At 40.2% G+C, this 17,457-nt stretch overlaps 1 protein-coding gene across 3 annotated transcripts in view; it reads right to left on the minus strand.

Annotated features, from left to right (window-relative positions):
* Positions 1 to 6,868: 6,868 nt before the first annotated feature.
* shc1 (SHC (Src homology 2 domain containing) transforming protein 1) overlaps positions 6,869 to 17,457 on the minus strand; it is an 89,139-nt gene continuing 78,550 nt past the window's right edge. For all 3 annotated transcript variants that reach the window (XM_062992789.1, XM_062992788.1, XM_062992787.1), the window contains 4 exons: positions 16,823 to 16,871; positions 12,779 to 12,892; positions 12,432 to 12,667; positions 6,869 to 11,348 (listed from right to left, as the gene is read on the minus strand). In XM_062992789.1, coding sequence (XP_062848859.1) covers positions 11,220 to 11,348; positions 12,432 to 12,667; positions 12,779 to 12,892; positions 16,823 to 16,871 — 528 coding nt within the window. In that variant the 3' untranslated portion in view covers positions 6,869 to 11,219. The remainder of the gene's footprint in view (positions 11,349 to 12,431; positions 12,668 to 12,778; positions 12,893 to 16,822; positions 16,872 to 17,457) is intronic.

Raw genomic sequence — 17,457 nt, forward strand, 5'->3', positions numbered from 1 at the left:
ACACACTATAAAAAGCTAGAAGACTAGAATAATGTACAATGACCCGAGCCTTTCTACACAAATTATGGTCAGAAACCTAGAATTTCATTCATTTGACTTGGGTAAAAGAGGGAAGTAAAAGTGAATCGAACCCAGGACCTTCTTGCTGTGAGGTGACAATACTACCCACTATGCCTGGAGAAATTGTAGTTCTTGCTAAAACACTTTTTTTTAATGCATTTTCCTCCCGATTTAGCGCAATTTTGTCTTCCGCTGCTGAGAGATACCAGATTGCATCCGAAGAGAGCACGTCGCTGTGCACGCCTCTTCCGACACGTGCACAGCCCTCCTCTTCTCGCCCCTGCATTCTGCAGAGGCGTCTCTTCCACCAATCAGGGTCCTTACACAGCGTTTGAAGACCCACCCACCCTTCTAGCTATGAGGTGATAGTACTACCCACCAAGTTACTGTATTGCCTGGATCAATTTAATTTCTTGCCAAAATGTTTAATGATGTTAAGATTCCATCTCTGACCAAACCTGCCATGGATATTAGTTCTGTTAGGTTTCATGTAATTTGCCAGCTAATGGTCTTTACACAAGTCACACAAATCGCCCTCGGCTTGCCCAACAGGGGTTTTTGTCTGTTGGTCCTGGATTTTGTAAAGTTGCTTTGAGACAATGCCCATTGTAAAAAGCGCTATACAAATAAATGACAGTGAAAGTGGGAGGAGTAGTAATTGGTCGTGTCTGAGAGACTGAGAGAGAGTTTATAGTCTGGATTTAGCGCCATCTGATTTCCACCTTTTTGGACACTCGAAGCTTTAAGAGGAAGAAGATTTACATGTGATGATGATGATGTGAAAGCAGCGGTGCATCAGTGGCTATGCGCTCAACCAAAAACATTTTTTGACCATGTAGAAAAGTGATGTGATTTTTTTTTTATTTCTCAATAAATAAGAGTTGAAAAAGTGCAGCAACTTTTTGAAGAAGCCTCGTACTTCATGATCAAATGTAGGTCAACACCTGACTATGAGTTTGTTGGACATCCTATTTTAAAACAATGTGGCATTTACAGGAAGGGGCCCCACCTTTGCAGCTTTGGTCATGTGTTCCCATTCATTCAAAAGTGTATTTGTCTGGCCAGGGGCTGATTTTAAATGAGAAGGTCTTGCTCGCAAAAGACATTCCAATTCATTCCAAAGTTGTTTAGTGGAGTTAAGGGTCAGGGCATTGAGCAGACCACTGCAGCTTTTGTGCACCAAATACAGCAAATCATGTGTTTATGGACAAACCTTTGTCAAGCTGTTGCCACAATGTTCATATCACATGTATTTCATTTCAATGAAACAATTTTATACACCAAATAGCAATGGGTGGACCAAAACCCATGAACATAAAACTGTTGGCCATATAGTGTACACTGATCAGTCATAACATTAAAACCACCTCCTTGTTTCTACACACACTGTCCATTTTATCAGCTCCACTTACCATATAGAAGCACTTTGTAGATCTACAATTACTGACTGTAGTTCATTAGTTTCTCTGCATGCTTTGTTAGCCCCCTTTCATGCTGTTCTTCAATGGTCAGGACCCCCACAGGACCACTACAGAGCAGGTATTATTTTGGTGGTGGATCATTCTCAGCACTGCAGTGACACTGACATGGTGGTGGTGTGTTAGTGTGTGTTGTGCTGGTATGAGTGGATAAGACACAGCAGCGCTGCTGGAGTTTTTAAACACCTCACTGTCACTGCTGGACTGAGAATAGTCCACCAACCAAAAATATCCAGCCAACAGTGCCCCGTGGGCAGCGTCCTATGAAGGTCTAGAAGATGACCAACTCAAACAGCAGCAATAGATAAGCGATCGTCTCTGACTTTACATCTACAAGGTGGACCGACTAGGTAGGAGTGTTTAATAGAGTGGACAGTGAGTGGACACGGTATTTAAAAGCTCCAGCAGCGCTGCTGTGTCTGATCCACTCATATTAACACACCACCACCATGTCAGTGTCACTGCAGTGCTGAGAATGATCCACCACCTAAATAATACCTACTGTACTCTGTGGTGGTCCTGGGAGAGTCCTGAACATTGAAGAACAGCATGAAAGGGGGCTAACAAAGCATGCAGAAAAACAGATGGACTACAGTCAGTAATTGTAGAACTACAGAGTGCTTCTATATGGTAAGTGGAGCTGATAAAATGGACAGTGAGTGTAGAAACAAGTAGGTGGTATTAATGAAAACCACGCTAACAAGACATTGAAACGTCCTTCTTTGTTCAGTCTGGTCTGATTAGAAGATGTTGTGCAACTGTGAAATGAACACAATAAACGTCCAACACATCAGATGATATGTGTTTATATATGCAATCTATGGTTCCAGATACATATGTAAACATGTACTTTTCCCCAAATAACAGTAAAATAAGTATTACAACAAAGTGAACAAGCAACATAAAAACAACATAACATGCATTATGTGCAGGTAGGAAGAAGAAACAAACAAACAAACAATTAAAAAAGAAAAAAAAACTTTGGCCTAGAAAATAGAAACCACAACCACACAACACACACGCACAAACACTGTTACAGTAATATAGTGCAGAACGTTTCTATGCAACAGAAAACCACTGGAAAATATGAAAATAAGTGTACCAGTAAACCAGTCAGGCAGACAAGGCCAGATTGTTACAGGACTTTCTAACACAAACATCCAGGGCCACATTAAGTGAAGCGTGCAGTAAAATCCAGACTAAAATAACAAGTACACTTGTCTCTACACACACTTGTTGATAAACCATTTCGATTGGGTGCTTATGTATATTCGCTCGTATTTACCCCAGGCTAAACATTACACCAATTCTGTGCCAGCTTTAGGTGAACGTTGCAAAACAATGGCTGCAGTAGGAAAGGAAATAATACAAGAAAAGATAAGCAAACACTGTTTACTGTCGTAAACGTCTGAAGTGTGGATTCTGATAGATGCACAGTCTGCAATTTTTTTTTTAATTAGAAAGAGAGAAGTAAAAGGGAATCGAACACAGGACCTTCTTGCTGTGAGGTGACAATACTACCCACCAAGCCACTATGTGGCCTGGAGAAATTTTAGTTCTTGCTAAAACACTTTTTTTAAATGCATTTTCTCCCCATTTTCCTCCTGATTTAGCGCACTCTATTTTGTCTTCTGCTGCCGAGGGATACCAGATTGCATCCGAGGAGAGCACATCGCTGTACGACACGTGTACAGCCCTCCTCTTCTCGCCCCTGCTTTCTGCACAGGCGTCTCTTCCACCAATCAGGGTCCTTACACGGCATATGAAGACCCACCCACCCACACATAATCCGGCCCCCACCCTGCAGACACGGTGGTCAATTAGTATCTGCTGCAGGCACTGACAATTATGCCCGCTAGATGGCGCTCAGCCGACCGGTGGCAACACCGAGGAGTTCAGAAACTCGGTGCTGGTGTGCAAGCGGAATATCTGCGCCACCTGGGCGCCCATTCTTGCTAAAACACTTGATGAGGTTACGATCTGATTTTTGACTAAGTCTGCTATGGATATTAGTTCTATTATGTTTCATGTAATTTGCCAGCTACACAAGTCACACAAATCGCCCTCGGCTTGCTCAACAGGGGTTTTTGTTGCTTTCAGACAATGCCCATTGTAAAAAGCGCTATACAAATTAATTTGACTTGACATATGCGGCATATGTGCCAGCCTGTGGTCTTTCTCAGTCAGAAGGAGTGTAATGCATGGGGTCAAAGTTGCAAGTTTAATGGAAATCGAGCATAAAAACAGTCACTCAGTACACTTGTCTCTACACACACTTGTTGCTACACCATTTCGATTAGAGACAACTGGGGTGCTTACGTATATTCGCTCGTATTTACCCAAAGCTAAACATTAAACCAATTCTGTGCCAGCTTCAGGTGAACGTTGCAAAACAACGGCTGCAGTAGGAAAGGAAATAATACAAGAAAAGATAAGCAAACACTGTTTACGGTTGTAAATGTCTGAAGTGTGGTTTCTGATAGATGCACAGGCTGAAAAAAAATATTTTAAAAGGAAGGAAAAAACATGCATAGGTTCAAACAGAGTCAGCACTATGACCATCAGTGGCTCCTTCCAAATCCTTCAAAAGTGCCAAGACAAAGCAGCTACTGTGCAGAATTACTCATCAACACATTATGAAATCCAAATGATATGATAACCTTGTCATGAAAAATACAACACTTTTAGGGTATTATGGTTTGAAGAAAACATATAAAATTACACAAGGTGGTAAAAAAGGCCAAAAAACCCTTTAATTTATTTATATACAACTGTAATGCTGTAAGTGTATACACCTGACCGATATAGGTATATATCTATAGGAAATAAATCTGAAATATGCTGTTTCGCTGTTTTAAGGCACAATTTCTATTTATTTGTTGAACTAAACACAAATAAGCCAAAACATAAGGACCACCCACCTAATATGCTGTCAAAACAGCCCTGACCCATCGAGTTTTAAACTCCCAAAGACATCGTAAGGAGTCTTGTGGCATCTGCTACCAGGACATTACCAGCTTTTTCCCCGGTGCCATCTCTTTTGTGGGTAAATGATGCCCACATGCTTGACTGGCCACATAATCTTGAAAAAAAAAAACAGGATTTGAATGTGACAGTTGTAGCCTAGCGGTTAAGGTACTGGACTAGTAAGGAGAAGGTTGCTGGTTCAAACCCCACCACTGCCAGGTTGTCACTGTTGGGCCCTTAAGCAAGATCCTTTAACCCATTAACACTGAATTGCTTAGACGGTATAATGTAAGTCGCTCTGGATAAAAGCGTCTGCTAAATGCCGAAAATGTAAATGATGCTTGTGTGCTCACCAAAGGTGCTTTCGACAGTAAACAGGATTTAATATGGGCACTTGCAAAACACAGTCCCATACACAAATGGGTTCCATGGACTGGGTGTAGGTACTCACCCCCCCTTGCTGTTTCGGAGATACTTCAACCCAGTCGTTTATCTATAATGATTTGGGTCGTATATAAAGAAATAAAAGTCACTCAGGTCTTTATGTCTTTATCTACTAGATTTGAAACACACACCATTTAACTACCATCAGCAATGAAACAAGCATTGCCATGCACATTTTTGGGAGGTGGTCCTAATGTTTTGGCTTATCCGTGTATTTAATGAGCCATACAATATTAGACTTGCCATTTTTTTTCTTCAATGAACAGTATTTGTGTATAATTGTGTATGGAAATGTGAACTCGTGTCACAAGTCTAGAAAACGTAATTTGATCAGTCGTTTCTAATTATCTGCCATATGATCACACACACATGCTTTCAGTTGAACAGACTGTGGTACAGAGACTGAGAATGTTGATATATCAGAACTGAATTAGAGCCAATAATACAGAGATGGTTCAAAGATCATTTATTGTAAGATGCTAAACTAAAACCTTAACCCCAGCGTATTTGATGTGCATCAAGACAGCTGATGTGATTTGTTTTTAGAAAACGTACAGACGTTGTGATGGCTGGCCAGTCCCCGTCACTTCCCATTAAGGTAAAAGCACCATGCTGAGCAGAGATCATGTTATGAATGAATTATTAATTAATTTTGTTTTACAAAAATGGATTATTCTTCTTTAAACATACAGGTTTTGGATGCTTTATTTATTTAATAAAATTTAACGTCATGTTTTACACACTTTGGTTACATTCAGGACAGAATAGGTAGTTACTCGCAACACAATGTAATGTCAAACACAGTCATGGACAATTTTGTATCTCCAATTCACCTCACTTGCATGTCTTTGGACTGTGGGAGGAAACCGGAGCTCCCGGAGGAAACCCACACTTGCTGTGAGGCGAGAGTGCTACCCACTGAGCCACTGTGCCACCATTTGGCTGCTTTATTTTAACTCATGATGTGAAAAGGTGATTAGTTGTAATATGATGGGCAACATTAAAGCTTTGTAATGATAATTGTTTGGTGGAACCTTAAATGCAATTTTCACCTTTTTCTAAGGTAATTAAAAGTCACTGTAATTAGGAAACTTTCTGTAAATTAGATGCATTCATGGCAGCAGTTTTTAACCTTGGGGTCAGGCCCTATAAGGGGCCCCGCTAATATGCAATTGTGAATACATCTAACGTTGCAGTTTTGAGCATGGTATAACAGCATAAGCTTAAGCTATTTTCATAATTTGAAGCCAGTCATGAAAAAATAAACTACATGAACAAAGCTCACTTTTTTAACTGCTTATCCAATTCGGGTCGCTAGAGCCTATCCCAGCTTTTCAATGGGCGCAAGACACACAGTAACACCCTGGACGGGGTGCCAGTCCATCACAGGACAGACACACACATACACACACCCATTCACCAATAGGGCAATTCAGTGTCTCCAATTAACCTGACTGCATGTTTTTGGACTGTGGGAGGAAACCGGCGCTCCCAGAGGAAACCCACGCAGACACGGGGAGAACATGCAAACTCCACACAGAAAGGACCCGGACCGCCCAGCCTGGGGATCGAACCCAGGACCTTCTTGCTGTGAGGCGACAGTGCTACCCACCAAGCTACTCAGTTCTATTTGTTAATTCACATAAGCACTTAGAACACCTACTTACAGTACTGCCATAAAAATAGCCCACAGGTAAAAAATGAGGTTCTGATGGGGTCGTAAATATCTTAAACCCCAGAATATAGCTCACTGAGAAAGTGAGATGAAATAGCCGCAAGATCTTACATTGAGACTTAGACACTGTCGCTCCATAACAAGCTTATTACACCATCATATGCTGACCAACAAAAGAACAGGCTTTTGTTTTATTACGATATGCAGTATGTCACCTGACTAAAATACACAATCTGAAACAAAATGTGCTCCGTAATTTTATTAGAAACGCATTCTAAACAGAATAAACACATACAAATTAATAGAATCATTTTCATTTTTTTGTTTCCAGTTGACAGTAATTGCTGTTGTCCCAAAAATATGCATAAATTACCTTTATAATTATGCAAAATTTACTCAGCATCATTCTTATGCATACACACCCTTTATTTTATACCAATAACCATTGGGTTAACTGCACTTAGCATGGCACCAGTCTTCTTCTAACCACACTTATCATTCTTATAAAAAAGAATCCTCATCACATTATAGTACAAACACTGCATTCTGAAGGAGGAGAATACTACATTAAACAGTAAAAAGGTTTAAGGACCATGCTTTTTGCATTGTAGCAGTCATGTTAGACTTTTTAAACACCTGTAAGCAATGTGTGTGGATAAAACACCCAAACTCAATACTTAGGACATGTTCACAAACGACTGGCCAGATTTATTATATACAGGTTTAGAATAACCGTTTATCTGTATATGAAGGTTCATGGTGAATGTAATCTAAAATGTAAATGAATAGCTGCTTAGGAAGGGAGTAGCTTTGTTCAAATTGTTTGGGTTCACTTGTCCCCTTAAAGGTAAAGCTGACTAAAAATTAGTAACAAGGAAATTAAAATAATTTCTATCATAAGTACTTTGTCTGGATAACAATGCCCCAAGGAGCAGGGCACAGGGGTTCACTAACTATATGCTCTATACTTATCACACCAACTATTCATATGCTTTTGACCTTCCCAGATCTTAATCCAAAAGTACTTTCAATTACTATTAATAATTCCCAAGCTATTGGCATGGATTCTACAAGTCCAACAACTTACTTCGATGGTTAATGGGAATTTGGAGTGAGGGAGGAGGGTTCTTTAATTTGTGAGCAGTCGGTAATAGAGAACTTAGTCTATGGAAAGAGACAATTTGCTAGGAGCTCATGAGTGGCACAACAGTACCCTACTTATAGGAGTTTGAATGCTGCTAAAGCCACAGCCACCCATGGCCGGGAGTTGAGAGAACAACTTATGCTGCTCTTAGAGTAGAAGGTAAAAAACAAATGATAGAATTACCAGCCAACCCAGATTGTGAAACTGCTCGGCAGCCTGTGTTTTGAGGATTGCATATGGCCCAAAGTATTATGTGTGAAGTGTCTATTGAAGACAAAAGATGATGTATGGATCCATGAGTCTTAACATAACTAGTACTAATGTGAATTTTCTCCCTAACCTGGTTACATCTGAATAGTTTTTGCATATTGGTTATATTATGCAATGCATAATGCATATAAACAATGCATAATAATTAATTCACATTTTTTTCTGTCAACATTGCAAAATTAATCAACTCAGTGTTTAAAACACATCATACGTCCATATGCAGTTCTGGTAGGTGAGGAAGATTTTTATATGGTTTAAATAAACACTGACATTTAAAACCTGCCTGTCTGGCCTTATCCAAATGTACAGCCCATAACGGTCCTTGTATAAGGATACATATACTTATAAAGATGAACATTTTGATATGTGATATCTATCATATATACAGACTCTACAAAGCTGCTTGACAAACAGTAAAAATAAGCATAAAAGCAACTTGACAGTATATGCCATCTGAAAGGGAAAACACCATGTTTGTCACAGCTTAGCACTAAAACAGAGTACTATTTACCAGCAGGCTTATGAAAAAGGTCTAGATTGCCATCATGGTAGCCTCACCGCTGACTATGACGTGTACTGTCATTTCTTTATGAAATCCAAACTCTAATAAAAGTGTCCATTTATATATATACTTACTGCATTCTAGTAATGTGGCTGTGTTGAGTGAAAGGCACGACTTATACAGGAACAGGAAAGTGTGAAAGTAAAAACAACTGGCTTTTTTTTCCTAGACAGCTTTGCAAAAGCACTACACATTTTATAGACTCTTTATGCTATGCTATTCTTGTGCATTATACTCAGCAGGGTGATTTTTTTTTAAGCATTTGAGCATATGGGTCAACGACATGTTTACAATAATTGATGTATTGATATGTTTGAATGCGCTTGAACAATTTTGTATTTTTTGCATTTTTCCCTCCCAATCTATCTAGTTTTGAGGAAAGTGAGACTGACACACACCCTGAGCAGTACCCGACTGCATCTTTTCACCTGCACGAGACGAGTTCATATACGAATCAGGTTTGTGTACGGAGAGACACACCCTGATCAACGCATTAATCCTCGACAAGGTACAGGCACCATCAACCAGCCTGCAGAGGTTTTAACTGCATCAGTTATGAGGTCCTGGCTCCGACTCCCACTCTGTATGTACGACAGCCAATTGAGAGTTTCAAACCGGCGAGTTCGAAATGTCAGTTCTGGTGTGCTAGTGTGTTTTACCGCTGCACCACCTGAGCGCCAATCATACTCTTTTTTTTACAAGGATGACAAATATGCAGGGGCTGTAATCTATGAGTAGTCTCAGTGGCACAAATTAAAATAGAAAATATGTTTTTAATGGCTGGATTTGTAAATAAAAAGTTTGGTTTCCTCATAATAGAACCAACTAATACATTTTGGTGCCCCGTGTGAGGAGCACTCGGAGTCCTTACAGAAATTATGTAAAAACTTTGTTTTAATGTAGAAACCCAGCATTTTTTTCCTGCAAATCATCACCCTATTTTAAGATTTAAAAAGATACATGCTATGGGTGGGTGGCAATAAGTGTGTAGGGAGGTTCTATTGTCTAGCTGAGAGTCACAACAAATCTACTTCATTGCATTACAAACTTGGGTGCACAGGCAGCTGCAATTAAACAAAATTGTCAACCTGAAAAGCAAACACCAAACAGGATCTGAATTTATTGGGTTCCTCTTGGTACTTCAGTTTTTTTCCTATTCCCTAAACACTACTCTTTTCCATTTCATGAGTTTGAATATATGTTAAAGAAATATTAATTTGCAGCTTGTTCTAGACATAAATTCATGCCTGTGTATGTTATGTAAAATGTTGTATGAACTCTTTACCATTTATATCAGCAAATATACATGGAGAGGTCACACAACCTGACAGATCTTTGAAAATTTCAAAAAGCAAATGCCTGAGATTTTATTATTCTTGAAAAATGTGTTTGGATAAATGAGTTAATGTATGATGTATAATGCATGACTGAATTATTTTAGAGAGAAATAACACAATTGGACATGTCATTGACCCATATGAATTTTCACCCTTATGTCTTTTGTCATTTTTATTTAAATCTTACATTGAAAAAGCAGTCCTGACTCAAACACATAGATTGTCATTGCTAACGAAGAAAGAAAAACAAACCAAAAAGTCAAATATACAGTAAGAAACACATTTCATTCATACAACAGGAATAAAAGATAATACCAGGTGCTTTAAAAGATGCCGTATCACAAAAGAATATGAACTCCAGTTTACGATGACCAGATAGAGACCTGAATTTGATTTCCCATTTTCTGTATCTACAATCTATTACTGTCTCTAAGGCCCATCATTTCCCAAATTAAGGTTTATGAAGGTCGCTGTTTTGATTGCTTCTGATTTTTTTTTATTTTGATATCTCTTTCTTGATTTACTCCATGACATCAATAACATGGCCACGTTAACAGCCATGGTGATTGCGTTTTTTTAAACGATCCAGATGTGGGTTTGAAGCAAAATTCGTCAGCTTTCAGAGTGTTCCTGATAATCCCAAGAGAGACACTGGGCCAGATCTCAAGCACAAACTCTGGACAATCTGTCAAGAATAAAGCTGCTCAACCAGGGGATGGTGAAGGAGCTCAGATTACATTTATCATGATTGACATCCTCAGCATTAGCATTCATCCCTGGCTAACTGTGAAACCTGCAGCCATTGGCTCTCTGATAAAACCAAACCTTAAGCCTTTCAGGTCTCTGGATTATGGATGCAGTCTCAGTCTTTGGAGTTCTATGCGGATGCAAAGTAAAATCAGCAGCTTTACCCTCCGAAATGCCTGGGCCTTTGTCATGCTATAGCTGCATCGCAGTCTTTCTTTCTGCAGGAAAGAGCATCATCCACCACATCAGTTTGTTGGGTTTCCTTTTTGGCTCAGTGTTTCCGTTTCATGTGTGCTTTTTATTTTCCTTAAAGCATACTGTGACGGGTCTGATCTTCTGGTCGATGAGACCAATAATCACATTGCTTTCAGGTTCTAAATGGGTCGATTAAGTACAAAGCTCACTGGGCTCCTTTTGTCCAGCCCTTTTGCACAAATGAGCTGATCAATGAAGATGTCCAGTTGAAACAAAGGCCAAGAAGAAAGCAGTGATTAGGTTAAACACTGAGCCAGAGGAAGGAGTAGGAGTGTAACATTTAGGCTCTACGCTCCACTGGTTGCTGAAGACACACTTCACTTCCTGCAGAGACGATCGGCAACCGGTTGTCCATGTGATAACTGATTAGGTGACTGACGCTCTCGAAGCGGTGGTCTTTGGTACGAACCTACAAATTAAAAGAAAGGATATCACTGCAATGACCATTTCTGGTTTCTGATTGGCTAGTGTGCATTTATTCTTTTTTAATTGTTTATTTATTAGGATTTTATCGTCATGTCAGAAACAGTAGTTGTACAAGATTCATCAGTTCACAAGGTTATATCAAACACAGTCATGGACAATTATGTATATCCAATTAACCTGACTGCATGTCTTTGTACTGTGGGAGGAAAACAGAGCTCCCGGAGAAAACCCACACAGACATGGGGAGAACATGCAAACTCTACACAGAAAAAACCCAGACCCACCTGGGGATCGAACCCAGGACCTTCTTGCTGTGAGGTGACAGTGCTACCCAGTGAGTCACTGTGCCACCCTATCCTTTATAAAAGGATAGTAAAAAAACACTATATGTGGCTAAAAGTATGAGTTTTAGTCAAACCTGTTACTTCATATGCTTTTAACTGTGTGACTGGTAACAGTTTTCTAATCCAGTATGACTGTGCACTTGTGCAGCAACGGAGGTCCAACAAGACATAGTATGACAAGTTTGATGTGACTGCCCAGAGCCCTAACCACTATTACTATTGAACAGGGGGATGAATTTTTTAAAACATGGTTTGGTTTGTTTGTGTGTTGGTGTGCAGAAAATAAGCACTGACGTCAACCCAAGGAACACCTTTGGGATGAATAAGAATGTTGATTGTGAACCTACAGTTCTTGCCAGCATCAGTTCCAACTGAATTTTACATTCATTTCTTTAAAAGAGTGTTTGTGATGTCAGACACTAATGTTGGCAAGATGACCTTGCTTACAACCTTGGTCCATAAGCTTGATGTCAAGGCTCAGACATCAGAGCCTTCCCCAAACTGTTTCCACAAAGTTAAAAGCATTACATTAATTTACTGTAATTATTCACTGATTACATGTAATGTAATTTTATACACCTGTTAGCAATTGGTGTGGCTACAACTGAACGTTTTGATAGTAGGGGTGTCCACATTCTTTTGGTAAAGCAAAAAGCTTTGTTCTTCCCACTACAATTAATAATCCCAACCCTCACTCTCATTTTAATTTCCGTTTTTCTTACCACTCCCTCTGGGTCCACCAGCAGCAGGTGTTTGGGCTGGCTGCCTTGCTGGCCCGTGAGCACGTACTGGCCTGGTGTGGTGCCCGACTCGCGCACCAGAAAATCTCCGTCCTTACTCAGAAGCCTCTCCGCCTGTCTACGACTTAGGGGCCCATGGAACCAGGGCTCGCTCTGCAGCTGTTCACCCAGAGGGGGCGCCCCTGTGCTAGACACTCCGAGGGCATCGTCGAATGGCTCTGCAAAGTCAAAGCATGCCAAGCACGATAAAGAGAAATAAACACACTGGTTTGGTTTTATGTATTGGATCAGCTTTGAAGCACAAGAATAATGAGGAATTGGACACTCACTCATGTCGAAAGCATCTTTGTGAGCATTGCCGTTGGCTGCAGGCGCCGGGGGGCGGGGTTTATCTACATTGACGTATGAGGGGTCGTCAAACAAACCGCCTTCCTTCGCTCCCACTTCAGAAAACGGAAAGAGAGTAAAAAAAAAGGTAAGAGGTTGATGCACAGATAAGTAGTATTTATAGAGCTGACCTTTAAAGCAACACTGAAAGCAGAGGAAGCATTAGATCAGCAGTAGTGACAGAAATGATGACCACCTCTGTTTTGGGTAAAGAGATGCTGTTATGTGGGTGAGAGATACAGCCAAAATTCACCATCATGGTACAGTAGATGTAAAAAAATCTACACCCCTGTTACAGTGCCAGGTTATTATGATGTAAAAAATCAAAAATAAGGAGATTGTTGTCATATGTAGTACACAACCACTACTCAGTATAAGAGTTCCCTGTTTATTGTAGGGTTGTTTTTAAATGTGCTCTATAAATAAATGTAATTGTATGCTTCATATTTTACCAGCAGAGCTTGATCATGTGCCAGGCAGAATGGGTAATTAACCAGGGTGCCAAAGCTGTCTTAGCACAAGTGTGTTCCCTACCACAACAAAAAAGAGTTTTACCCAGTTTTATTGTATTAAGACCTACACCGATAAACCATAACATTAAAACCACCTCCTTGTTTCTACACTCACTGTCCATTTTATCAGCTCCACTTACCATATAGAAGCACTTTGTGGTTCCACAATTACTGACTGTAGTCCATATGTTTCTCTGCATGCTTTGTTAGCCCCCTTCCATGCTGTTCTTCAAATGGTCAGGACTCTCCCAGGACCACTACAGAGCAGGTATTATTATGGGTGGTGGATCATTCTTAGCACTGCAGTGACACTGACATGGTGGTGGTGTGTTAGTGTCTTGTGCTGGTATGAGTGGATAAGACACAGTAATGCTGATGGAGTTTTTAAACACCTCACTGTCACTGCTGGACTGAGAATAGTCCACCAACCAAAAATAGGCAGTGTCCTGTGAGCACTGATGAAGGTCTAGAAGATGACCAACTCAAACAGCAGCAATAGATGAGCGATCGTCTGAGACTTTACATCTACAAGGTGGACCAACTAGGTAGGAGTGTCTAATAGAGTGGACAGTGAGCGGACATGGCATTTAAAAACTCCAGCAGCGCTGCTGTGTCTGATCCACTCATACCAGCACAACACACACTAACACACCACCACCATGTCAGTGTCACTGCAGTGCTGAGAATGATCCACCACCTAAATAATACCTGCTCTGTGGTGGTCCTGTGAGAGTCCTGACCATTGAAGAACAGCATGAAAGGGGGCTAACAAAGCATGCAGAGAAACAGATGGACTACAGTCAGTAATTGTAGAACTACAAAGTGCTTCTATATGGTAAGTGGAGCTGATAAAATGGACAGTGAAACAAAGAGGTGGTTTTAATGTTATGGCTGATCGGTGTATTTATAATGACCAAAACTGCTAAAAATAAAGCAATGTCAGGTAGCATGAATATTTTAAATGTGCACAATTCTGCTGAGGGAGCTGGACGGGCACTATCAGGCCCTGTGTGCCAGGTATTACGAATGAAAGTAATTTTCCGCTTGATTACTACAGAAACCAATTACCCACTTTCTTTCAATAAATGGGTTTAATAAGACTAGACACACACAGACTGTTAAATCTTAACATGACTTAAATCAAACCATATCAGTAATGTGAAGCTACAAGGTTTTAACAAGCAGCAACTGATCTCTTTTACGATACATTTCAAACAAAATATAAATAAAATATAGAAAAAAACATGTGGGCCGGTCAGGTGGCGCAGCGGTAAAACACACCAGAGCTGACATATTGAACTTGTCGGTTCGAAACTCAGCTCTGCCATCCGACTGGGCTGGGAAGCTACATGAACAACGATTGGCTTGTCGTCCTTACAGGATGGGAAGCCGGACAGGGACCTCATAACTGATGCAATTACAACCTCTGCTGGCTGATTTGTGGCACCTGCACAGAGTCAAGGAATAATGCGTTGATCAGGGTGTGGCTCTCCGTACACAAAGCTGATCCGCATATTAACTCGCCTCGTGCAGGTGAAAAGATGCAGTCGGCTACTGCACACGTGTCGGAGGGGGTCTCTTTCTTCTCAATCAGAAGTGGGGATCAGCATCAGTAGAGAGGAAGCGTAATGCAATCAGTTAATTGGATACGACAAGATTGGGAGGAAAATCGGGAAAAATACAAAAAAAAAAGAAAAAAAAATTTGTTGAGGAATTACAATAATGATAATGTTTTTTTTTTTTTTACAATAATGATTTTGTGATAATGTTTTGGTAGACTTATAAGTCAAGAGTGAAACTTTGAGTATCTGAAAGGTCCTATTTCATCTGGCATATAGTTATTAAATCATTCCACAATACGAACATTGAATTTGGAGAAATTATTACACACCAGGAAACGTTAATAAAAGACTGTAGTTTCTACAGATTTGTATTCATTATATGTTAATCAATGCAAGAATAGTGCGCTTGATTGCTACACTGAGCCTGCATTGATATTGAGTTCTTAGCACTCATAGCAAGGACACACTTCTTTTCCCGTCTTTTATTTTCATACAGATTAAATAGAAAAAGTCTCTCTGCCTAACTCCTTTGAATGAGGACTGATTCTTTCACTTGGCTGTGTTGAGGCGTTCGATACGCAGCGCTGCTTTTGGCTTCATCAGTGCGATACAAACCCCAACGGCAGAACATCCACACTATATCCTCACTCTTTTTTTTTACTGGCTTGCTGACTACAATTAAATGAATTTATTCTCAGTGCACCTGCTACTTCAGACTGAGCTGCAGAACTAATAGGAGGGGTTATTTTTAAATGGTGTACAAGATGTTTGTGCTTGTTTTTTTTTTGCTCTGTACTTTTTGCTTTTTACTTTGCTAATGGGTGTAAATTGAACCATAATAGGTCTTCGCTGAGAAGCAAAATCTTATCATGAGATTATCACCACTGGTGATGATTTTGTATTTACACCGATCAGCCATAACATTAAAACCACCTCCTTGTTTCTACACTCACTGTCCATTTTATCAGCTCCACTTACCATATAGGAGCACTTTGTAGTTCTACAATTACTGACTGTAGTCCATCTGTTTCTCTACATACCTTTTTAGCCTGCTTTCATCCTGTTCTTCAAATGGTCAGGACCCCCACAGGACCACCACAGAGCAGATATTATTTAGGTGGTGGATCATTCTCAGCACTGCAGTGACACTGACATGGTGGTGGTGTGTTAGTGTGTTTTGTGCTGGTATGAGTGGATCAGACACAGCAGCGCTGCTGGAGTTTTTTTTTTAATACCATGTCCACTCACTGTCCACTCTAAGACACTCCTACCAAATTGGTCCAGCTTGTAGATGTAAAGTCAGAGATGATCGCTCATCTATTGCTGCTGTTTGAGTTGGTCATCTTCTAGACCTTCATCAGTGGTCACAGGACGCTGCCTACAGGGCGCTGTTGGCTGGATATTTTTGGTTGGTGGACTATTCTCAGCATAGCAGTGACAGTGAGGTGTTTAAAAACTCCATCGGCATTGCTGTGTCTTATCCACTCATACCAGCACAACACACACTAACACACCACCACCCAAATTATATCTACTCTGTAGTGGTTCTGGGAGAGTCCTGACCATTGAAGAACAGCATGAAAGGGGGCTAACAAAGCATGCAGAGAAACAGATGGAGCTACAAAGTGCTCCTATGTGGTAAGTGGAGCTGATAAAATGGACAGTGATTGCAGAAACAAGGAGGTGGTTTTAATGTTATGGCTGATCGGTGTATATTTGTTGTCGATTTTATTGGTTTCCAAAGTTGGTTTCACAGAATTTTAATGAGCTTTACTTAAAACAGACACAGAACTAAAACTGTACAAACAGCACCAAGAATTTTATCGTCTATCACTTTACCCGGAGTTTAGATATGTGTAACTGGTGTCATTTAGAAGAGAGCGAGGAAAAAAAATCACTATTTATGTCTCACCTGGTAATGGAGGCAGAGGTTGCTTATGGATATCATTCTGTCCATAGGGCTGCAAACACAGGAAAGGCATTTACACACACATATACAATAATACACTGTCTGAACCAAAGTATTGGGACACCTCTTCTAATTAGTGAATTAATGTGTTTCAGCCACAACAACTGCTAACGGGTGTAATAAATTCATTCTATGAAGGAATTATATGCTTATAACTTTGCAGCAACAGTTTATGGAAGGCCCCTGTCATGTTCCAGCATGACTGAGCCCCTGTGCACAAAGCAAGATCCAAAAAGACATGAAGAAACTCTTGGTTTAAAGAACCTCCAGTGTCCCGCACAGAGCCCTGACCACAGCCCCACTGAACAGCTCTGGAATGAAATGGACCAAGCTATACAAGTGCTCTTTTGACTGAATGGGCACAAATTCCCACAGACATACTTCAAAGTTTTGTGAGAAGCCTTTTCAGAAGAGTGGCTGTAATAGCTGAAAAGATCGCATAAAAGTCTCTTGATTTAAATACCATTCGTTTTTAAAAAACAAGCTCATGGTCTGGTGTCCAAATACTTTTGAACATATAGTGTACATTCATAAGCTGATAAGAAGCAACATAATTGCATAGATTCCCTATATAAAAG

Source organism: Trichomycterus rosablanca, chromosome 3 (genome assembly GCF_030014385.1).
Source record: "Trichomycterus rosablanca isolate fTriRos1 chromosome 3, fTriRos1.hap1, whole genome shotgun sequence".
Lineage (NCBI taxonomy): Eukaryota > Metazoa > Chordata > Actinopteri > Siluriformes > Trichomycteridae > Trichomycterus > Trichomycterus rosablanca.